Source organism: Dipodomys spectabilis, unplaced genomic scaffold (genome assembly GCF_019054845.1).
Source record: "Dipodomys spectabilis isolate Male_0828 unplaced genomic scaffold, ASM1905484v1 ptg000009l, whole genome shotgun sequence".
Classification (NCBI taxonomy): domain Eukaryota; kingdom Metazoa; phylum Chordata; class Mammalia; order Rodentia; family Heteromyidae; genus Dipodomys; species Dipodomys spectabilis.
The window spans coordinates 31,498,068-31,521,738 of NW_024870686.1; the positions used below are offsets into that span (position 1 = coordinate 31,498,068).

Genomic DNA, 23,671 nt, shown 5'->3' on the forward strand with positions numbered 1-23,671 from the left:
AGATGTCAGCACAGAACTTTTTGTTTTTTCTTTTCCTTCCCCAACACCAGCAAAGAGTCCCTCCTGTGTGTTCTCATTCCATAAACAGCATTGCAATCCAGTGTCCAGCTACTCATTCCATATTAGTTCTGTCCCTTAAATTGTTTTCAAATCTGTTCCGCATGTAGCCACACTGTAAAATAAACCAGTAGAGGATTGCTGATTGTATATATATATATGTATATGTATATATATGTGTGTGTGTGTGTATATATATATGTGTGTGTGTGTATGTATGTGTATACACACACACACACACACACAAATGAACAAACCAGGGGAGAAAGAGTAAATTGAAGCCCCCTACAGCACAGCATGCCAGTCAATCACTGAGTCGGTCTGACAGGTCCTTGAGTTCATGCAATTCAACCATGCAAGGCCATTCCAATGTGCACATCAATCGATGTTTTCTTGCACTTGCCTGCTTACCTCCTCCCTTCCAATGCATCCTTCGTTCTCGAATGTTCTCTCTACCCTCTCCTCTAGCCTCTCTCTACCCGCTCCCTTCCCTCTTCCCTCCGCCCGTCCTCACCCCCCCCCCTCCTCCCAGCACGCTGGTCAGCTCCTCTCCCGCGCGCCGACAGCCCCGCCCACGCGGAGCCAGTAGTCACGAGTCTGGGGGCGTGGCGCCGACAAGGGGGCGGAGCCAACCCTGAGCTCCGCAGCGCGCATGGGTGGAGCCGGGTGCGCGGGGGCCCGACCTGCTATATCTGCGCCTGCGCGGCCCGGACGGCCGGGCCAGTCGGGACGGAGGAGACAAGATGGCGCTGCGGGCGATGCGGGGAATCGTGAACGGGGCCGCACCCGAGCTACCGGTGCCCACCAGTGGGCCGGTGGCGGGAGCTCGGGAGCAGGTGATGGCAGCGAGCCGGAACTACCTCTCCCAGCCTCGCCTCAGTGAGTACGGCCCGCAGGAGGCCGCGGGTCCCCGCGTCCTCGCCCAGCGCCGGGCTCCCTCTCACCTGCTCGGCCCGCGGGGGAGGGGGGGTTCGTTTTTCCCTCCCGCCCCGCGTCCCTGCGTGGATCCGCGGGGTTCTGCACCTCCCATTTCCGTGACGTCGGGGGCCTCGGGCCCCCCTCGCCACCGGCTCCCCGGGAACTTCGCCCGGGGCCGGTGGGCTCCCTGCCTCCCTCCCCAGCTTGCCCGGGCCCGGCCGTCACCTCCCACCTCCTCGGCCCGGCTCGGCCCCGGGCGGGGGGGGGAGGGCTTGCCGCCCCGGCGAGGACCCGGGCAGGTTGCACGCTCCTCACCGGGTGGACCGCGGAGAGCGGTGGTGTGCGTTCGCTGACGTGGTCGGGCCTGGGCCGGGTGCAGGGCAGGCCCGCCTCCGAGCGAGGAGGGGGAAGGCGTGCCGGGGGGGGGGGCTGCCGCCCCACCCCGGGACGCCTAGATACCCGAGATGGTCCGCGGGGCTGCCAGGGACCCGGCCGGGCATCCAGTCCAGCCCTCTCACTTTACAGGTGAGAGGCCGAAGGTGCTGGGATCACCGGCGCTGGGGCCGGCACCGCCGCGGCTGGCCAGAGCCGGAGCCCAGCACCCAGGCTGCTGCTTCTTCTTTGGCTGATCCTCCCCCTGCCCTCCCCCCCGCTGCTCTCCCCCCCCTCCCCCAGTTGCTTTTCTTCGCTTACTCTTAACCAGCTAACGAAAGTTGGTTGAGTGCGAGGTTCTTTGGGAACACGAAGGAGAGTTGCCAGTATCTAGGCTGTGTGGGGAGGCTTCAGGATCCCATTGTGATGATAGCAGAGTGGCCTTAATCTACCGGGTTTGAGTAAACAGCTCGGCGGTTGCAACAAGAAATGGTTCTTCCTTACTGGAGGTTACAGTCCTGTAGCATCAAACCTTTTTTTTTTTTTTTTTTAAACTGTTTCCCGGGGTACTGAGGATGAGCCCTAGAAATAAGACTTAAAAAACGTGGGGGAAAGGGGGGGAACTTGGCAAAGTACCTGGTGTTTCCCCCAGGTGTATCTGTCGTTGCATTTGCTCTGGTTAATTGCTAGCCTGTCTGCTTGTGGGTGGCTCTTTGGTTGAAAGATGAAGGGTTTTAGTGGGGCGCCCTCCAGCCTGACTAATCCTTTTCTGATCTGTCAGTGGGTCATGTGACAGGCACTGCAGTGTGAGGAAGGAGGAAAACATTGGAGCTTGCGGATTGCTGAGATGGGCATTTTTACGATTCTTTGAATTAAGAGAGTGGAGCGGGAACTTACATGATGTCTAGAAATGGGCAGTTCTTGCATTCTTACCCAAACCTTGACAGCAAGTTTATTCCTAAAGATTAGAAATGTTCTTTCTTTCCTGAGTTGCATTTGTGATCTTTTCTTTGGGCAAGACAGTTTTTCTACACTGATGTTGCTTGTAGAAAAAGGTATTCAGGGTACAGTAGTCATTTTCCATGCAATCCTTCATTCACTGTCACCTATCAGCTGAAATAATGATCTTGTTTAAACCGTGGTTACCATGATTAAAGTGGTAAGCCCTTCAGGGAGATAGTATGGTTTTTCCATGTCCTGTGCTAGTGGCTGAAGCCTCCAGGGAGATTCCTGCTGACACAAAAATTGCAGTGCTTAAAATGGGGATCCATTTGCATCACTGTGCCTCACAAGTGTTCTACAACTCTTGTATAGCATGATTTAAATCCCTGTGCGAATAGTTTGAATGAATGGGGTGAGAGTGGAGAGTTACAGTATCTGGCCAAACTGAATTTCCCTTCTAGGAATTATTCCCAAAAAGCATTATGTGATATCTTATATAAGCCAACATCCATTTTAACTGCATTTGAGCATTGTTTTCCTCTTTTGCTATATTTTTATAACAGATTTAAATACTCCTGAATAATATCTTAATTTCTTTTAAATAAATGTTGATACTAAGTAATTATTGTTACTTACAGTGTGGTTTTGAATTAAGGAATAGAGTAATATCAACAGTTACAAATTAGATCCAACTTAAAAACAAGTTGGGGAGTATAGGGCTGTTAAAAAGAAACGAAAATAAGATAATCATACTTGAAATTAATAGTCTTGAAGGCTTTAGTTTCTAAAATCACAGGAAAAGGAGGTTTGCTTTTATTAAAAAAGTTCTGATCAAAGGTCAATAATCCATAGACCCTGTGAGCGCTAAATGTTTTGAATTGATGATTTCCTTTTGTCTTGAGACATGGGTGAACTAGCCATGTGGTTTTTTAACATCATAAAGTAGAACAAGCCTTACCAAAAAGTCAAGTCCATATCTGCTCTTTTTTTTTTTTTTTCTCAAGAAAACCTCCCTTACATGCCCACTGCTAGAAGTGAGGCCTCTACTCCTTTTGCACAATGGAAGGTAAATGCTTTCTGAGTTGTTTTCCTATGAAGGTGGAGCATAAAGGACTGGGGTTTATTGTGCAATGGCTGCAAATTCTTTTCTTTGGATATGTCACAATCAGTAAGGGCGTTAGTGTTGAACAATCTCCAATCTCTTACTCTGCAGGAGGAAGAGGATGTCATCTGACAAAATATGTACTCAAGTCTTAATTTTTTTCCAGTGTTATTTTATAAATATTGCTTGCTTTGTGGTTCACAAAGATAGGACTTTGTGAAACGTGTTGAATATGTGATGTAAGCACATATCTTCTATGCTGTCAGCATTATGACCCTCTCTATACCACCTATCTACTCTAGTGCCTGTGAGATTTTCAAGAGAAGGGTGACTTTGAGCAACAGAATAATTTATGAATGGGTTTTGTTTTTTTGGGGGGGGGTCCAATCGTGGGGCCTGAACTCTGGGCCTGGATGCTGTCCCTCAGCTCTTCAGCTCAAGGCTAGCGCTTTACCACTTGAGCCACAGTGCCACTTCCGGCTTATTTTTTTCTGCTTATGTGGTGCTGAGGAATCAAACCCAGGTCCTCATGCATGCAAGGCAAGCGCTCTACCATTGAGCCACCTTCCCAGCCCTGTGAATGGGTTTTGAAGAACAACTTAATGTCTTTGACACCTTAGGTTCTGAATTGATGCCTCTGTTTGAAACTGTTACAGTTATGGTGATGGATACTGGCTGAATAAAAAGTAGTGTGTGTTTTTTAACTATGGTAAAGAAAAATATGATACTATTTTCTTTATTGTTTTGTTACCATGGAAGGAGCTGTGGTTTGTATTTTAAAGTCTAATGCTAGGAACTGTGATCACTATATTTTAAAATCACACTGTGAATTAGGGTCAGAAGTGTCATAGAGGAGCACCTGCTACCTTGTAATTAAAGAAGAGCAAAACAACACCGTTAGCAAGCCTGGCCTCCATTTGGTAATAGACTTCTTGAGGCTTTCCTTAAATGTGACATGAGGTTGTTCCAGCCTTGTGTACCTCAGCATTCTGTGAAGATACAAGCTGGTGCCCCTCTTTGTAAAAGCTTTGTGTGCTCTTCAAATAAAACTTTGGTAGTATTTTCATTTAGTTTGGGTTATAAAATTTATTGGTTTGGTTTTTATATGGCAGCTTAATATAAGCCAGAATCCCCTCTGATTTGTAGTAGGAATAGTCTCCTGATGTTTCTCTTGATTGCCGTGAGGGGAAACAGCACCCGCTTCTCCATCACATATTTGTCCTCTACTTAAACTCTTTAGTAGCGATGACTCCACTGTAGACAGATGGTTTTGTAGTGAGAACAAAATGTAGACACAGGGGACTGGGAAGGTGGCTCAGTGGTAGAGCGCTTGCCTTGCATGCCTGAGGCCCTGTGTTCGATTTCTCAGCACCACATAAGCAAAAAGAAAAAAGCCGGAAGTGGGGCTGTGGCTCAAGTGGTAGAGCGCTAGCCTTGAGCTGAAGAGCTGAGGGACAGCGCCCAGGCCCAGAGTTCAGGGCCCATGACAGGACCCCCCAACCCCCCTCAAAAAAAGTGGACACAGGAAAACACTGTCCAGTGTAGGAAAAGTAAAAATTTATCATTTTCCTAGCTAAAGTTACAAGTTTATGAAATTATTTCGTGTGATAGTGTTACACGGTTTGGTAATAAGTAGTAGCATATACTTTATCATAAAAACAAAAAGGAGAACCCAGTTTGGTTTTAGAATGTAGGTGCAGTAGAAGTAAAGGTCAGATGTCTAGATGGAGACAGATTGCAGGTTGATCCTTGGGCAACGTACTTTGTTTTTCTGAGAATAATGTATTCTCTTGTAAAACTTAGACCAATAACAGCCACCTCACAGGTGTGTGATGAGGCGAGAGTTCCTGAGAAACACTCCTGGCAGGTGTTGATGTTTAATCACTTAAACATAGGAGGTTTATTTCCTGGCTTTGAAAAGGCTATGTGCAGTCTTTGATGAAGTGGAAACTTGTCTTCCGTAGTAGAAGCCCATTCCATTTGCTGTTTCCAGGAACAGCCATGACTAATACTTCTTTTTCTTGGTCATGCTTTTTGCTTGTGACTGGCAAAACTTCATAGGTTGGAATGTTTCAGTTTTAAACATGAGATTCTGAGGCATAGTTGTTGTAGATTAGAATTCAAAGGAGAAACTGTCTTGTTGAATAAAATAATTATCAGAATTTGTGGGATTTTGATGATGTGCTTTACTTGTAAATATTAAAACTAAATTCCTTCCCCTTTTCCTCATTAGTTAAGTAAGCGTTTGAAAAACTTGTGTTTGTTATTTTCCCACACTGAGCTTTAAGAAGACCCATTTCTAGTGTAGCTCACTTTGTATTTCCACATGCAAGTTTTCAGAAAGTCATTGAACATAGATGGTCTGGAGTCTTTTTTTTTTTTTTTTTTCCATTCTGCCAGTCCTGGGGCTTGAACTTAGGGCCTGGGCACTGTCCTTAAACTTTTTTTGCTTAAGGTTATTGCTCTACTACTTGAAATACTGTTCCATTTTTGGCTTTTTTGGTAGAGAATTAGAAATAAAAGTATCACAGACTCTCCTGCCTGGGCTGTCTTTGAACCATGATCTTCAGATCTCAGCCTCTTGAGTAGTTAGGATTACAGGCATGAGCCACTGGTGCTCAGCTATCTTTACAATCTTTTTGAATAAGAATAATGAAGTTTTTGGAAATTTAAATCTGGGTTTTTACAGCAGTATTGGGCGTATTTTACAGCAGTTTGGGCGTTTTCTTGCTAGTGTGCCATGAAAATGTACCATACCTTAGGGGAAAATTGATCTTTTATACTATCATCTGTTTAGATAGCTTACTTTTCAGCTTGTGTTTGTACCAGAGCATTTGTTTGCTTCCTAGCCTTGGGCTGGAAAAGTTGTCATTTAAAAAATCTGAAGGCCCTTGGGTAGAGAGACTGGTTCTTAAATGGTTTCCTCATTCTTGGTAGTTCATATTTGTGCTGGAATGTCTGTCCAAGTTCGTTAGAAGACTTCAAAAGAAATCAAGCAAATGAAAGATTCCTAATTGGTTAACAGTTTCATAAAAATAATGTTGGGCTTTGTAGTACATTTGCTTCAAAAGTTTATCTTGTGTTCTTTAGCTGTTCTGATTACGAAATTAAGTGGGTTTTTGTGTGTGTGTGTGTGTGTGTGTGTGTGTGTGTGTGTGTGTGTGTGTGTGTGTGTGTGTGTGTGTGTGTGTGTGTGTGTGTGTGTGTGTGTGTGTGTGTGTGTGTGTGTGTGTGTGTGTGTGTGTGTGTGTGTGTGTGTGTGTGTGTGTTATACCCAATGGCCATTGGGTATATTTGCCAGAAAGGACGATTCCTTCCTTTTTAAATGAACAAGAGAATAATCTAGACATTTATTTCTAGGGCAACTTGGTGTAGTGAATAATAGTTCTCTCTTTAACCTGAAGATGACATTTGATAACCCTACACATGCCTGCCTTTTTGAAATGGAGTTTCCCTATTATGTGCAGGCTGTCCTCAAACTAGCCATTCTTGCTCCTCACCTTCCCAAATAGCTGAGCTTATTATAGCTAACCCTTTGGTCCATTGTGTACCCTTCCTAAACAGGCTCCTCTCCCATAGCCCTGCAGGCCAGTTTCTCGGTGCCAGTTGTGAGTTTTTGTCTTCTGCTTTAACTTGTTAAGGATTCCCTTTCCTTCCCTCATCTACTTAGCTAAGTTCCATCTCTCCTGCAAAGCTTTTCCTGTTCTTTCCAGGACAAGGAACTGTCATTCTGGTTTTGCTGTGTCTCCAGGAACGTTCTGCATGCTGTGGGTACAGCCCTTGCCTTGTCCTGTTGAAGTCCTCCCCACAATCATAGGACAACTGGACTTTTTCTACTTTTTTTGTTTGTTTGTTTTTGTTTTTGTTTTTTGGTGTGTGTGTTTATTGGGGATTGAATGCAGGGCTTCTATGCTAGACTTAACATTTTACTGCTTGAGCCATGCTACTAGCTATTTTATTTTGAAACTGAACTTCTAAAGGCGGGCAGCCTCTCTGCTTTGTTTTAGTATCCTTGATTCTGAGAAAATGACTTCGTTCTAGTAGGACTTAGAACGTTCAGATGGTTTATAAAATTTGTTCAGGAAGTGAGCTAGGAAGGTGGCTCAGTGGTAGAGTGCTTGTCTTGCATGCATGATGCCCTGGGTTTGATTTCTCAGCACCACATAAGCAGAAAAAGCTGGAAGTAGCACTGTGGCTCAGGTGGTAGAGCACTAGCCTTGAGCTGAAGAGCTGCGGGATAGCACCTAGGCCCTGAGTTCAGGCCCCACAACCGAACCAAAAAAAATATTTTTCAGGAAGCACCATATTTTACAAATTCGTTGAAAATTTGTGTAGCTATTTGAGTGTTGCGTATTGTGATAGTAGAATAAGCAGAGAAGTTTGGGTGCTACCAGACAGGCAATGTAGGCTTTTATGCATTTCACTAAAGCTGATTTTTCTTGTTTCTTCCAGCATACAAGACAGTGTCAGGAGTGAATGGTCCACTAGTCATCTTAGATCATGTGAAGGTAATACCACTGTCAAATATAGTCTGATTGCTGATGTACTTGAAAATGTAGCATTAGAACCTGTTCATGTACTTGAACCTTTTGTTAAGAATTTTAAGCTATTCTGTGATATAAATGTCAAGCAGAATTTGAAACCAAAAGTCAGAAAACTGAATTCTGGTACTAGTGGTAGTGGCTTTTGAGTCCCTCATTGGAAGAAAGGGAAAACAATAATGTTAGTGTTTTGTAATCTGTATAATATAGGATAGTGTATATATGTATATGTATTATATATACATATGATAGCTTTTGTTCTTGATTGTAGTGTGCCATATGTTCTAGTTCTTTTCATAGCTTTTCTTGTTTCTTACTAAATGTTAAGCTCGAGTAAGAAAGCATTGTTGTTTTATTTTCAAAAGCCTGACGTTGTTCTTCAAATAACAAACAAAAATAGGTTATCTCAATAATAACTAAAACCCTAAAGCAGCATTTGTATTCATTTTATCTACAGATCTTTACCTAACTTTTTTTTGCCTATACATAATTATAATTATCTCTGAGAAAGGGAGAAATAAAATATATTTTATAATTAAATACCTTGGGCTAAGCTTCCTGTCTGAGCTCTGTGATCAAAATAGTGATAGTTTGCCTCATCAGCACAAAGGTCTGAATACAAACCCCAGTACTGCTAAATATAAGTATGCGTGCACGTGAGCACACGCGCGTGCACGCGTGCCTCCCCCCCCCCCACACGTAATACGTAGAATGTATTTTCTAGAATGGTGATTCTACATGGGTTGCTATTACTGTGGCAGACTTCACTTTAGCAAGTCTCACTCACCCACCCAACCCAAAAACAAACATTTCTGAAAAGAAAGGGCAGGCGGACACTGGTGACTCGTACTTATTATCCTAGCTGCTTAGTAGGCTGAGATCTGGGAACTGTGTTTCAAAGCCAGCCCACAAAGACAAATCTAGGAGACTTACCTCCAGTTAACTAGCAAAAAGCTGCAGACAGAGATATGACTTAAGTGGTAGAAAGTCAACTCAGAGCCAGAAAACAGAGTGAAAATAGAAGGCCCTGAGTTCAAACCCCAGTACTAGTACAAAAGAAAATTTCACTAATCTTTTTGACAGGAACCTTTGCAGAATAATCTTGAGATTAAGCCTAGCAAGTTTACTTCCTTCCACACTTCCGTCCCATCTGCAGATTGATCAGTGACTCCATGTTTGCACTTGGGTTTTACAAGATTTAGGCCCTGTTAATATTTAGTGTTTTATTTATTTATTTATTTTTTTGGTGTTGGGGATTGAACCTGGAGCCCATGCTTACTAGGCCCTGATCGTCCTACCACTGAGAAAATCTTCAACCCTACTTTTATTTTTGAAGAATGCATTTTGAAACTTTTGTTTCTTTTTCTTCTGTCAGTTGGGGCTTGAACTCAGGGCCTAGGCACTGTCCCTGAGCTTTTTTACTCAAGGCAAGTGCTCTACCAGTTTGAGCCACAGCTCCACTCCCTCTACCAGCGTCTACTTTCTGGTGGTTAATTGGAGATAAAGAATTTGAGTGATTTTCCTGTCTAGGCTGACTTTGAACTGCGTTTCTCAGATCTTAGCCTCCTGAGTAGCTAGGATTACAGGTGTGAGCCACTAGCATACCAGGTTTATTTTGTTTTTCTTATTTTCTATATTCTCTAAATAAACTTTGGGCTCATGTTTTAAACCATTAAAGTTTTCATAGATTAGTAAGTGTATTATTGAAATATATTTGAATTCATCTCTGTTATACTTTGAAGTCAGCACAGGCCCTCCTCCAGTGGAGGGAATCTAGTAGAAGGCATATATAAATATTTGGAGGTGTAATTAGTAAGTGCTGCAAAGGGTAACTTCAGATGATATTGAAGACAGTAACAGAAAAGACACAGAAATGTCTCTGGGAAAGTAATTGTAAGAGAACTAAAAAGTTTCCTTGAATGTTATTTTGTGGTAAAGTGTAGGTGAGGAAATGCTATTAAATTTATGTTATAAAAATACCATTTTATATAATGAGACTTAGAGTGGGTGTTTTTATTTTGTTTTTAGTTTGGGGTTTTTGTTTTAATTTAAACCATGCACTTAATATCAAGGAACAGAGAATTATGCAGAAATTCTGTCTGAATAGAAGATGGAGAGAGGTTTTCTAGCTCACTGCATGAAGTTAGCTGTGTTGAATTCTAAAACCAGAGGGTAATATTAGAACAGAAAAATAGAGCTGTTTTCCCTTATTAGCAAAGATTCCTAAATTCTTTTTCTTTTCTTTCTTTTGTGTGTGTGTGCGCGTGTGTGCGCGTGTGTGCGTGTGCATGCCAGTACTGAAAAAGGAGCAAGTATCCACCACAACCTAACAGCAAATAACATACTTGTTTGTTTAAATCAGTGAGAACTCCTATTTTCTTCCTGTTACTATTCTTGGTACTTCTAACACTGAAGTATGTGGGTTCTAACACGAAAGTGTATGGGTTTTTCTCCCATTCATTATAAAAGTTCCATTCATTATAAAAAGTAGAAGACTTACCTTTTACCTTTTTTCTCCTATAAAGAAACTACAAGGGTTTCAGGTACTCTGGCCAAGACTTACTGACCAAATATATATTTCTCCAATCACCACAAATTGAGAATGTCTATTGTCACTATCACTGTTCATCTTTGTATTTGCAACTTAGTAATTTCCTTTAGAAAATAAGAGTATAAAGGAAGTTAGAAGTTAAAAGGAATGCTGTCATTATTTCTTTATTACACTGAAACCTAGGGCAGTCACTGGCGAACTGTTAGAAGTAATGGTACAGAACAGCACAAATGGGTCAGACTACAGAAATCACCTGTGTCCTATGTGCAGATGGAACTATTTGCAACAAGCTGTAAAACTTTATGGAAAGGCCTTACAGAGGACTTCAAACTATTGGAGATTCCACTCCAGTTGTAGCGCAGTGAGGGTGGGGGAATCAAGCATCAGGACTTACTGCAGGAATAAGCATTTCAGTGGGACAGAATTAAGAACCCCAAACTGGCTATCTTCTTTTGAGATAAAGATAGCTGTATAGTCCATGATGGCCATAAATTCTCTTAAGTGCTAGTATTACAGATGTGAGCCACTGTCCAGCACACATGAGGTTTTGACTTGGTAATTTTGGTATTATGGGCAATGGAGACACTTTATTGTAGTCAAATATTGTTAGCAATGTTCATTTCTCCTATGAAAAATAATAAGAAATAAAGTAAACCCTCCAAATCCAGGTGAACTAAGGGCTTGTACTAAACATAAACCTATTAAAAGAAGAGTTTATGACTTCAAGTAGAAGGTTTTCCTAAGCAGGATACAAAAGGTATAAATCATAAAGGACAGCAGTTAATTTGTTTTCATAGGAGGTTTAAAAACTTATGTGTGATATAAGAAGCCATGAACAAAATTAAAGGGTAAGAAGCAAACTAGTAGAAGATTAATATCCTGACTATAAAATGCTTAGAAATGGAGAAAATACAAGATTGTCAAAAATAGAGGGAAAGGGGATACTTGTTAATACAAATGGGGAGATTATAAAGTAATGCAGCAGTATTTTTGCAGACTAAGTAGGCAGAAAATGGGTACAGCCTATATGCAGACCACCAGCTTTCATGAGGAACCACATGCAAGAGGGTGTTAGACCATTACGTACGAGTTATCAATATGGACCTGTACTTCATTGGTTAAACAGCTAAGTGTAATGGAATATGGCCATTAGGTCTTGTTAAAACTATCTAATTGCTTTCCCATTTCATTTATTCACTGTTTTGTTTTATTTGGGGGGCTATGTGAATTCAGTTGACCTGGAACTCATCATCATTATGCCTCAGTCCCTGATGGCTAGGATTGTGGGGATGAGTCACCACATCTGACCAATTCAGTTTTTAACATTTCAGAATCCATAGATCTTAAAATTGCTGGCGTGCAATAGTTTAGCATTTTTCCCATGTTATACAAATAGTGTTGTATCTTTCAATAGATTATTTTGACAGCTTGAAATATCAACGTGATATGTCAAAAAACAAACTTTACAACTTTGTTGGGACGGGGAGGGGGGCGGGGAGGATACGAAGGGATGGGAAGGGGAAACAAAGCAGGAGGCTACAATGCTTGATAAGAAATGTGCTCGTTGTCTTACCCATGTAATTGTAACCCCTCTGTACAGTATTTTCACAATAAAAATATATGTAAAAAAAGAAATATCAACATGAATACATTACCTTTAGCGATTTGAAAATTATGCGTATTTATTATATCACCATGGAAGTAAATAAACCCATGTATTTTTGGAGACATCTGTTCTTAAATGAGTTAACAGGAGATCCATATATATTGAGAGCTAGATTGTGAGAGGCATTGGACATTATTTTACTATGATAATAGTTTTCTTTACTAATATTTTATCCTCCTATGTATAACACATATCCTAGGAGGTACACATCACTTCCTATACTCTCAAACCTTAAAAACATGACCTCAGAGAGAAAGCAGTAAATTTAACTGTCATGTTTTCACAAGTTCAAAACCCTTTTCTCTGTACTTTGTGCTGTATTGGCCAGTACAACGTGTCAGGGGTGTGTGTCTTAAAGACAGCCTCTGAGGTGAGTGTAACCTCTCTGCCTAAAGCTGTGTGGTGTGGAGGATGGGAGGATTGGTTGCACACTACACAGCAGCACACTGTGGCCAGTGGAGATGGCATAGATGACTGCTTGGGAGCTTTTAAAAAGTTGGTGGTTGATCCTCTGTTTTTTCCTTCTTAGTTTCCCAGATATGCTGAAATTGTTCACTTGACATTACCAGATGGCACAAAGAGAAGTGGGCAAGTTCTAGAAGTTAGTGGTTCCAAAGCAGTAGTTCAGGTACGTATCACTTTAACAGCTTGGCCAATTTAGCTCTTTCATAATTAGAAACACATGGGGAGTCACATCAAAGGAGAGAGTTAAAAAGCAGAGTTCACTGATAACTGGATGAAACGAAAACAATAGCTGAATCGATTCCTGTAAAGTTACCTCTTGAAGTTCCTAGTTTATAATGTTACCAGAGTATGAAAATATTTTTCTCAAATAAGGTGTTCACTAAGAGCAGGAGTTAGCAGAATTTCTGTAAGAGTCCAAAAGGTAAATATTTTAGATTGTATAGGGCCACCTAAAGTCCTGCAGGTTTTCTTCCTTTTTTTTTTTTTTAATGACACTGGAGTTGAACTCAGGATCTTGTGCCTGGAGGTAAACACTACCATTTGAGCCAGCCTCCAATTCATCCTTCTGTTCTTTCATTTCCATTTTTTCTTTCAACAGTCTTCTATAAATGTAAGCAGCATTCTTAGTTTGCTTGTGGCATTTGACTTGCAGGCAGAGCCATTAGTCTGTCTAGTAAGTACTCATGAGCTAAATCTTTTACCCTTCTGATTCTCTTTCTTGATAGGTATTTGAAGGTACTTCAGGTATAGATGCCAAGAAAACATCTTGTGAGTTTACTGGGGATATTCTCCGAACTCCGGTGTCTGAGGATATGCTTGGTAAATGGATATTATTCCTTCTGGGCAGAGATGTTTTATTTTGAATAAATTTCTATAAAATCTAAAACAAAACAAAACAAAAAAAGACTATTTAAACATCAGAGTCCTCTGTGCTGTGTTGTCACTATCTGTAGGTCGAGTGTTCAATGGATCAGGAAAGCCCATTGACAGAGGTCCTGTGGTGCTGGCTGAAGACTTCCTTGATATCATGGGTAGGGACATGAGATGGATTCTATGTTTGGGAGAATGTACCTCTGTACCTCTATCTGGTGGGTAGGGACATTGGACGGAGTCTGTTTGGGGGAATGCACCTCTGTCTATCTGGTGGGTAGGGACATTGGATGGATTCTGTTTGGGATAATGTACCTCTGTCTATCTGGTAGCTTTGCCAGGGACAGCATGGTTTTTGTGTTGTTGTTCTAAGTAGATAATCAGTGTTCTCCTTGAGTAATAAATTAGGTAGTTATGTAATGAATTAGTTTTTCCTAGAAATTTTCTAGAAACTTATGCAGTATCTTGAGAATACTATAAAATACTACTAGAAGAGATCCAGATATTTATGGTAAAAATCATAGCTTTGAAATTAGAACTTCTTTCTCTTATTTTCTTATGCCCTTAGTGTATTCCACTAACTTGAATTTTATTAGTGAATATTAGTCTACAGAGGACTAAAGGGAAAAATTATTTCGTTTCAAAAATAACATTTTTTAAAGCAGAGAGAAAAAGGCTTTATAATAATTGTAATATTCTGGTGTTTTTTAATTTGATGAGTTTCTACTTCCATTCACAATGAATGTTGAGATTTAAGTTTTCTCTTTGGAAATACATTAGGTCAGCCAATCAATCCTCAGTGTCGGATCTATCCAGAGGAGATGATTCAGACTGGCATTTCTGCCATTGATGGCATGAACAGTATTGCTAGAGGGCAGAAAATTCCTATCTTCTCTGCTGCAGGGTTACCACACAATGAGGTAAGCACTAGGGTACTAGCTATGAAGTTTTTAGCAGGGAAGAATTTCTAAATGTATCACTGTTATTGAGAAACCAGACAGATACCCAGTATTGTTGTTATGTAAACCGGTGGAATTGAGTCTTTATTCATTCATTATTGTCTTATTGCTTATACTTAATGTGTCTTTGTAAATATTGCAGAAAGTTTTGTTAAGTCCTCAAACTCTCCAGTTTATTTAATAACTCTAGCTTTTAGAAATTTAAGATACGTTATTTTGTTGTAGAAATTTTTAGTTTTCAACTCAGTTCTTTTTGTTCTTATCAGATTGCAGCTCAAATCTGCCGCCAGGCAGGTTTGGTAAAGAAATCCAAAGATGTGATGGATTATAGCGAGGAAAATTTTGCAATTGTATTTGCTGCTATGGGTGTAAGTATAGGATTTTGTTTGGTATTTTGTATAAAATTATCTGTAATAACACATTACAATATTATTGTGCTGTTAGAGAAGTGTAGTCAACTTTGACTTTGTCTCCAGATTTGGGGCCAAACTAAGACTTAAAAATTTAGTATTTCACTAAAATTTAAGAATAATCTATAGCCATATACTGGTAGTTCACACATATAATTCTAACTCAGTCTGAGGATCAAGGTTCAAAGCCAGACATCTGTGAAATTCTTATCTCCAGTTAACCTGCAAAAAGCCCAAAATGGAGGCACTGTGTACAGCATTTGTAGTGGCACAAAAGGAAAAAAAAAGAAGAAGACTACTGTTCTTCATGCCTAAAACATCTTACTCAGTTAACTTTTGTGAAAAGTTTGTGGGTTCTTCAAATTTTACAAGAGGGAACAATTTAGATCCATAGCTTGACATTTATCTGTTTGAAAGTCAACATCTAAAATAAATGTTGGGAATTTTTCTTCTAACACTGATGAGATATTGCTGTTTAGGTAAACATGGAAACTGCCCGGTTCTTCAAATCTGACTTTGAGGAAAATGGCTCAATGGACAACGTCTGCCTCTTTTTGAACCTGGCTAATGACCCAACGTAAGTATATAGAGCTCTTTCTGTTTACCCAACCAAAAGTGTTACCTGAAGCTGGGTGCTAGTTGCTTACACCTGTAGTCCTAGCTACTCAGCAGGCTGAAATCTGAGGGTTGCAGTTCAAAGGTAGCCCATGCAGGAAATTCTGTAAGACTCTTTTATCTCCAATTAACCAGAAAAAAAAAAATTGATAAGTGGAGCTGTCACTGAAGTGATAGTGGTAGCCTTGAGCAGAAAAAGGCTGAGGGACAGCACCTAGCTCCTGAGTTTGACTGGCACACACAAACAAAAAGCATTGCTCTTTTCTTCCTTAAGGAAACCAGATGTATTAGAAACAATACTAATTCTTACCCCCAGAAGTTTAGGGAGGTAAATATTACAATGAAAGCTCATTGGCTTAGGAATGAAGAGACCTTAGATTTAAATTCCAGCCTCACCTCTTGGGAGTTCTTTTGGCTTTGCTCAAATTATCTAGCACTGAAGCTCATAAAATGTGACAAATATTTGTCTTCCAGGGTTGCTACACATGTTAAACAAGATAATATATGTACATATTAGCATATAATTGATACTTAATAAGTAACATTCTTATCTGAAAAATGTGGCTTGTTTTTTCAATCCTTCCTTTTCTCACCATTCCCCATCAGTTTTGAGGAACTGTATATAGCTTTGACAAATTATGGAGCATTTATAAAATAATCACTTTTGTAACATTAAGTAATTCTTATGTGAGTACTCAAATTAATGGACAAGAATTTTAAAGTAACCAGAAAATAACACAAGCAGACCAGAATTTTTAAAGTCATTGCTGTACTCTCCTCAACTTATTAACAAGTTGAAAAGAGAAGCTGCTACCGTTCTAGGATTGTGTTCTCTTTGTACTTGTGGTTTGAGTGACTTGGGATCGCTTTGCCTTTCAGTATCGAGCGCATTATCACTCCTCGCCTGGCTCTGACCACCGCTGAGTTTCTGGCTTACCAATGTGAGAAACATGTACTGGTTATCCTGACGGACATGAGCTCTTACGCTGAAGCACTTCGAGAGGTGACTTTTTTTTGCGGATTAATTTTCAGGGCTATCTTAACTTGGTAAAGTTCCCAATATTTTTTTTTTTTTTGGGTCCGGTCGTGGGGTCTGAACTCTGGGCCTGGGCGCTGTCCCTCAGCTCTTCAGCTCAAGGCTAGCGTTCTACCACTTGGGCCACAGCACCACTTCTGGCTTTTTTTCTTTTTGCTTATGTGGTGCTGGGGAATCGAACCCAGGGCCTCAGGCACACAAGGCAAGCGCTCTACCACTGAGCCACCTTCCCAGCCCCAGTAATGGTAATATTTCAATAAAGAGTCTGGCAACATTGTCTTTGGAACATATTTCTTCAGGAAACGATATATATTTAGAAACAGTACTGTGTTGTGGCTTAAGTGGTAGAGCACTATCCTTGAGCTGAAGAGCTGAGGGATAGTGCTCAGGCCCAGAGTTCAAGCCCCGTGACTGACCCTTCCCCTCCACCCCCCAAAAGGCTAGTCTGCATCAGGAAGTAATTCTTACAAAGAATCTCTGTTTTAGAATTTACTTCCTTTAATTTATAAAACTGTAACTGAATTTTCTTTTAGAAAACTATTTGAGAATTTATATTACAGCAATATAATTTTAGAAAAATGCTCGTCAGCATTTTTATACAGATGAACTTGAATTTACATTTCTAATAGACTTCTCGATCATCACTTTATGACAGTATTTAAACAGTATGAAATTCTGAACTTAGTGATTTGGCATATTTAGTCAAAAGGCACACGCTAGTGGAACTTCTATCTTGCCTCATAGTATTTTTCTTCTTGGCTTACTGTCAGGTTTCAGCAGCCAGAGAAGAGGTCCCTGGTCGACGAGGTTTCCCAGGCTACATGTATACAGATTTAGCCACGATATATGAACGTGCTGGCCGAGTGGAAGGGAGAAATGGCTCTATCACTCAGATCCCCATTCTCACCATGCCCAATGATGGTAAGTTATTTGGTGCTTAGTAGGCTTAATTATTGCAAGGGTCTAATTCTACCTCAGAAGACTTGTCTTCCCTTTTCAACTGAAATTTTCTTAGGCGCTTATCCTGTTAAGGGTTTGTCTTAGGCACCAGTGGCTCACACCTCTAATCCTAGCTATTCAGAATGCTTAGATCTGAGGGTTGCTCTTTGACACTAGCCCAAGTAGAAACGTCTGTGAGGTTATCATTGCCAGTTAATCACCAAAAAGCCCTAAGTGGAGATATGGCTCTAGTGGTAGAGTGCCACTAGTGGTAGAGCGGAAAAGCGAAGGGACCACACCCAGACACTGTGTGCTAGCCTCATTACTGATCCCAAGAAGAAAAACAGATTTGGCTTTAACTAGTTAATTTGTATCTAAATAAAAATTTTCATTTGAAAGTTTCTTACAATTGCCACTATCTTTTGTAGAATAAAAGTAATTTTCTTTGTAATTGGAATTTTAAATGTTTTATTTTTCAGATACTATTAAATGTTACTTTTTAGGCACTATTTTGGATATGAGAAAATTAATAATTTATGATCTCTTATTACTGTTAGTCTAGCTGGAGATTTTTTTATGTGTGAACTAGTAATAGCTTGTGTATATTAGATGTCCAAAGAAGGATACAGGTGGTGAAGACCACGAGACTTTAGAACTTTATCAACGTGTGTGCGCGCGCGCGTGCGTGCGTGTGTGTGTGTGCGTGTGTGTGTGTGCGTGTGTGTGTGCGTGTGCGCGCACGCAGTGCAGGCCCACCTGAACGTGCACTTCACGGTGGCCTCTGGGGGCACTGTTCAGAATTCCTCTAGGAAGGTGTCCTTTTGTCCTTATGTCACTTTCCAAACACCACTCCCAGCAGATGGGACTCACTGGAATTGAACACTGTTGTGAGTGTTTATGAACTCATATCTTCAGAGTAACTGTGAGGATTTTGCTGTAGTCTAAAACAGAGAGGTAAAGGAGTTTGTCAAGCTTAGGATGTGATAGATTCATCTCCTCGACAGTGTGAATTCATGTTTCACAGCAACTGTTAACACCATGCTGCCTCTGATGTGTTGTTCCAAAGAAGTAGCTGCAAAGCTGATTCTTGTACCAGGTTTAGGATTATCTTGCTGTTTAAAATCTTTTGGTGCTGCCTGAAAAGCGTTTCCTTGCTTGTGTAGCATCCCTATCCTCGCAGCACAGAATTTTGCTTATCTGTGTAAGGTGGTTTACAGACTGAGCATGTCTGTCACTGTACATAAAGTTGGCAGGTTTCTGGAAGGGACCTTTGTGTTTAAAGTAGACTTTTAATCCGGGCACGATGGCACATCCCTGAATTTCAGCACGTAGGAGGTTGAGGCAGGAGGATCACAATTCCAGGTCAACCTGGGCTACATAGAGTAAGACCCTGTTCCAGAAGGAAGTTTTATTTTTATTTGGAGGGAAAAAGCCCATAAGTGCAGTCAGTGTACTTCATAATGCCAACCCTTGTCTGAATTGCTGTAGCAAAGTTGATAGCCTAACGTGGTAGCCACTAGGCACATTTGTCTGTATTTCAGTTCATGTCAGTTAAATAAGATTTGAGATGAAGCTCTTTATTTCTGGTGTTCCGTGGCTTCATAGGATTATTGACTGCTGTATTCGATAGCACAGGTGCGTGAGGTTCCAGCACAGATGATTTATTCTGTGTAGCTCTTCTCTGCAGTGCTATAATTAACACGGACTGACTTCCTGTGCGTTGGTTATGCCTAACACCCTGTGTCTTCCCTTGCAGATATCACTCACCCCATCCCTGACCTGACAGGGTATATTACTGAGGGGCAGATCTACGTGGACAGACAGCTGCACAACAGACAGGTACTGACACTTGAGCACTGCTCAGGCTTGCTGAGCCCCTTATCATTTTATCATTGTTCTGTAGTGATGGCATTTTTGTGCTCGTGGCAGATCTTTTGCTTGGAAAGCATCAACTGAAGGTCAGTGCAGATGTCTAGTGTTTGTAATCCTAGGTACTCAGGAGGCTGAAATCTAGAGGATCACAATTTAAAGGCAACCTGTACAGAAAAGTCTGTGAGACTCTAGCTCCCAAATAACCAGCTAAAGGCCAGGTAGGAGGAGTGGCTCAAAGGGTAGAAGAACATCACCAGCTGAGCAAATGGGAGACCCTAAGTACCAACCCCAATTCCAGCAAAAAAAATAAAGCATAATGAGCTGTGCCGTTAGCGACTCACTGTAATCCCACATAACCTGTGAGGCTAAGAATAGAAGGATTGCGGTTCACAGTAGCCCAGGCAAAAGAGTTCATGAAACCCTATCTTGACAATAACCAGCAAAAGAACCACAAATATGGCTGGAGGTGTGGCTTAGGTGGGGCAGTGCCAGCTTAGTAAGCTTGCGGCTCTGAATTCAAACCCAGTGCCACCAAAATAAAAAAGTATATGAACGTGAATTTTTTGTTTTTTTTGTCGGTCGTGGGGTCTGAACTCTGGGCCTGGGTGCTGTCCCTCAGCTCTTCACCTTGAGGCAAGTGCCCTACTACTTGAGCCACAGTGCCACTTCCTGCTTTTTCTGCTTTTTCATAAGTAGAATTGAACCCAGGGCCTCATGCATGTTAGGCAGGCACTCTACCACTGAGCCTCCTTCCCAGCCCAATGTGAATACAAAATTATTTGTGTATTAAAATTCAAATGTGGATAACAGGCCAGAATCGGGCCAGAATCAGGAATGATCCCTTTATTATGATTTAAAATGTAGTTTGTTATTTTAGAGCTCTTGGGTACCTGTGTGTACTGCTGCTACCACCTGCCATCTCACTAGAAGTAGATTTGGATGGTTCTATAGTAGATGCTTGTTAACCATAGGTAATCTTACTTTGTCTATGGGCATTGAGGCAGATGTTTAAAACATGCACTTTTCAGAATAGTCTTGTTTTAGAAACTTTCAAAAGGACTATTGTGCTATAAATTCCTGTTACTTGTCACCTATGAAGCAAATTTGAGGGTGAATAGTGTATTTTAAATGCTTTGTTACTGCTAGTAAATATTATTTTTTTTACTTATTTATTTTTTCTTCCTATTCTACTCAAGATTTACCCTCCTATTAATGTGCTGCCCTCACTCTCACGGTTAATGAAGTCTGCTATTGGAGAAGGAATGACCAGAAAGGACCATGCCGATGTGTCTAACCAGCTGGTATGTATGCAGTGCATTCCCAAAGATGATGTTTAATAGAAGCAAATGCCTGCTTTCTGCTTCTTATCCTCTTCCCATTCATCCCAGCCAAGTCAAACTTCAACAGAGGATTGATGTGCAGGATTTTCATTTGAGCTAACGCAGCCTCAGAATAAAATCACCAAGATACAAACCTTTGCCTAATGCTATAAAAAGTAATTTTTTAGGGGCTGGGAAGGTGGCTCAGTGGTAGAGTGCTTGCCTTGCGTGCATGAGGCCCTGGGTTTGATTCCTCAGTACCACATAAGCAGAAAAGGCCAGAAGTGGTGCAGTGGCTCAAGTGGTAGAGCGCTAGCCTTGAGCTGAAGAGCTGAGCGACAGCGCCCAGGCCCAGAGTTCAGGCACCACAACTGACCAAAAAAAAAAAAAAAAAGTAATTTTTTAATTAAGAAATAAGTACCCAGGTTGTTTTAGTAATAATTATAGAGAGTTCATGAGAGAATGCTTCAAGGAACACTGAAGGATAGTGTTCTGGGTGCACTGTGAAGTCTTTGATCTCCTTAGTCATGTGAGATTGCACATCACAGAATACTTTTGACCAAAGTAGTAATAAACCTGTGTGTCACAGTGTTTTTTCTTAAAAGGAGCTTGATGCTAGATTTCTTCATGGTTTGACTAGAGTTCTGTGACTGGAGTTTTAGATGCTCAATGATTTGTAAGCTCACTGATGTTCTGAAGCAAGCATGCTTTTTGTAGTGTTAGTAATGTCTTGGGATGGCATGCCTAAAGCATGGAATGGAAGGGAATACTTCATAGGGAGATCCTTTGGGCACTTTCTGGTGAGCTTTGTGAATTGTGTTTGTACATGCTCTCTGTGCTCTCCGGCAAGCGGCACATTTATATATGGCAGATCATGGTTTACAAAGTTTTCTCCTCTTCAGTATGCATGCTACGCCATTGGCAAGGATGTACAAGCCATGAAAGCCGTAGTAGGAGAAGAAGCCCTTACCTCGGATGATCTTCTTTACTTGGAATTTCTGCAGAAGTTTGAGAGAAACTTTATTTCTCAGGGTAAGATGATTGTTTTCCTACAAACATTAAAAAGCCTCATGTAGTTTTCAAACCTTCCTTACTCAGACTGTATTAGAGAGAAGAGCCTCCAATCACCTATCGAGCCTTTTTGTCTGGCTCCTTGTCCCCTCCTTGTAAACACTGAGATCCTGACTTGATTGTCCAGTGGCTGCCATTAGAGTCACCTTTCTTCACGGCATTTCTAATCCCTGCCAGGCAGGGATCTCTGATTTTTTGCTTTGGGTGCTTGGGAGTTTCTCGATTCATCTCTCTGCATCTTCTTTTCTCATTCTTCTTGCTTTTTAATTGTTAATATTCTAAAGAGCTTCTCTTTCTGTGCTTCCCCTCCTCCAACACACACATGTGACCAGCACTGATTTATTTCCAGTAAGAAGAGGTTTGCTCACTTTTTATGTCATTTTCCTATTCCAGTATTTTCAGTCAGTTTTTCTGTGCAAACCTTTGTGTTATGGGGAGATTGCGTTTCTGCCTAATATCTGATTAAAACATGAGTCATTTTCATTGTTCAGGGATCCTACTTGAATACCAAGTCTACGCGCGCGCGTGCGCACACACACACACACACACACACACACACACACACACACAAGGGGGGGGAGGAGAGGGAGAGGGGACAGGGACCATGACCGCTAGACCTCTCTCCTTCCTCTTTGGCCCCCTGATACTTTGTGCCCTCATTTCCACATTTAGCCTCATCCAGTCCTGAGAGTCCTCACTCACGTTTTCTTCCCTGCGTTTTATGCTCCTGTTTTCTAGTCACAGTGACTTGGAAATACTTTGTCACTAATTTATTCTCAATTTTTTAAGGTCCTTATGAAAACCGCACTGTCTTTGAGACTTTGGACATTGGCTGGCAGCTGCTCCGAATCTTCCCCAAGGAAATGCTGAAGAGAATCCCTCAGAGCACCCTGAGCGAGTTTTACCCTCGAGACTCCGCAAAGCACTAGCTGCTGCTGCTGTGGTGTGCGTGGCCTCTTGTGACGTACTGGGTCTGTTTTCCTGGTTCTTTTTGCACTCCTCCATGCCCACCTCAGTGTGGGGGGTTTACCTGTTGCCCTGTAATTAAACATGAAGACTAGGTAACGTATTGTGCCAGTGTTGCAATGTTTTAAACTGCTACAGACTTTAAAATCTCCCTGTTCAGAGACCCCTCAGTGCTTTGTTTGAAGTAGCTGCAGGGCTGGAGCTGGAGTTTTCTTCTTGATGTATGTATTTGTATATAGTGGTATAGTGAGTTGCCGAATAATGTCCTTGTCGTTTGGGTTATCCAGACCTTACCTGTCAGCCCCTTCAAGAGTATCATTATCGTGAAGTTAAAATACTTTGCTCTTAAATTCAGCGGCAAGATCTGGTCTAGAAGAAGAGCCAAGATCTTTCCTGGGCATTTATTTCTTTGGGGTGTTGCTGTGCCCGTGGCTCTGCTCTGCTCCAGGCAAATGGATTTTGCTGTGCGCTTGCCGTCTGCTGTGTGAGGGAAGGAGTTTCTTTTCTTTCGTTACCTGCACAGCATCCTTCTGCCTTTGAGTAGCACAGAATCATGGGGCTTTACACAGCTGGCATTCATCTGATAGTGGCCCAGTGCTTTGTCCTGGTCATGGAGCCTGGTGTCCAGGCTGGGAAATCACAGAATGAAAATCACTAGTAGAATTATGGCTTGAAAAGAGTTGGGTGCGATTAAAGAAGGAAGGACAGGCTGTTTGCATTCTGTGTGCTGCTGTTTTACGGTACCTGCCCGGTGTGGGTTCTGTGTGCTGATGTTTTACAGTACCTGCCTGGTGTGGGGCACAGCGGGGAGGAAAGCGCCCCCAGATTGGTGGATACTTTAAATTCTACTCATAGAAATCCCCTGGTCAGCCCAGCTTTCCACCCCAGTTCTCTTCAGGGTAATCCTGTGGCACAGGTGACCGCGTTTCACTCATTCCTGCTCTCTGTGGCGTGACCCCGGGCCCTCTCGTGTGCAGCTCTGCCTTGTGCTCTTGGGGTC

At 41.6% G+C, this 23,671-nt stretch overlaps 1 protein-coding gene across 1 annotated transcript; it reads left to right on the forward strand.

The window, feature by feature from the left end:
- Positions 1-714: 714 nt before the first annotated feature.
- On the forward strand, positions 715-23,357 carry Atp6v1b2 (ATPase H+ transporting V1 subunit B2). Its single transcript, XM_042700021.1, has 14 exons — positions 715-936; positions 7,844-7,899; positions 12,679-12,777; positions 13,340-13,433; positions 13,568-13,645; positions 14,265-14,404; positions 14,710-14,811; positions 15,333-15,430; positions 16,348-16,471; positions 17,275-17,425; positions 19,200-19,282; positions 20,512-20,616; positions 21,537-21,666; positions 22,495-23,357. The coding sequence occupies exons 1-14, from the start codon at positions 801-803 to the stop codon at positions 22,632-22,634; spliced, it is 1,536 nt and encodes a 511-aa protein (XP_042555955.1). The 5' UTR covers positions 715-800; the 3' UTR covers positions 22,635-23,357.
- The last annotated feature ends 314 nt before the right edge of the window (positions 23,358-23,671 follow it).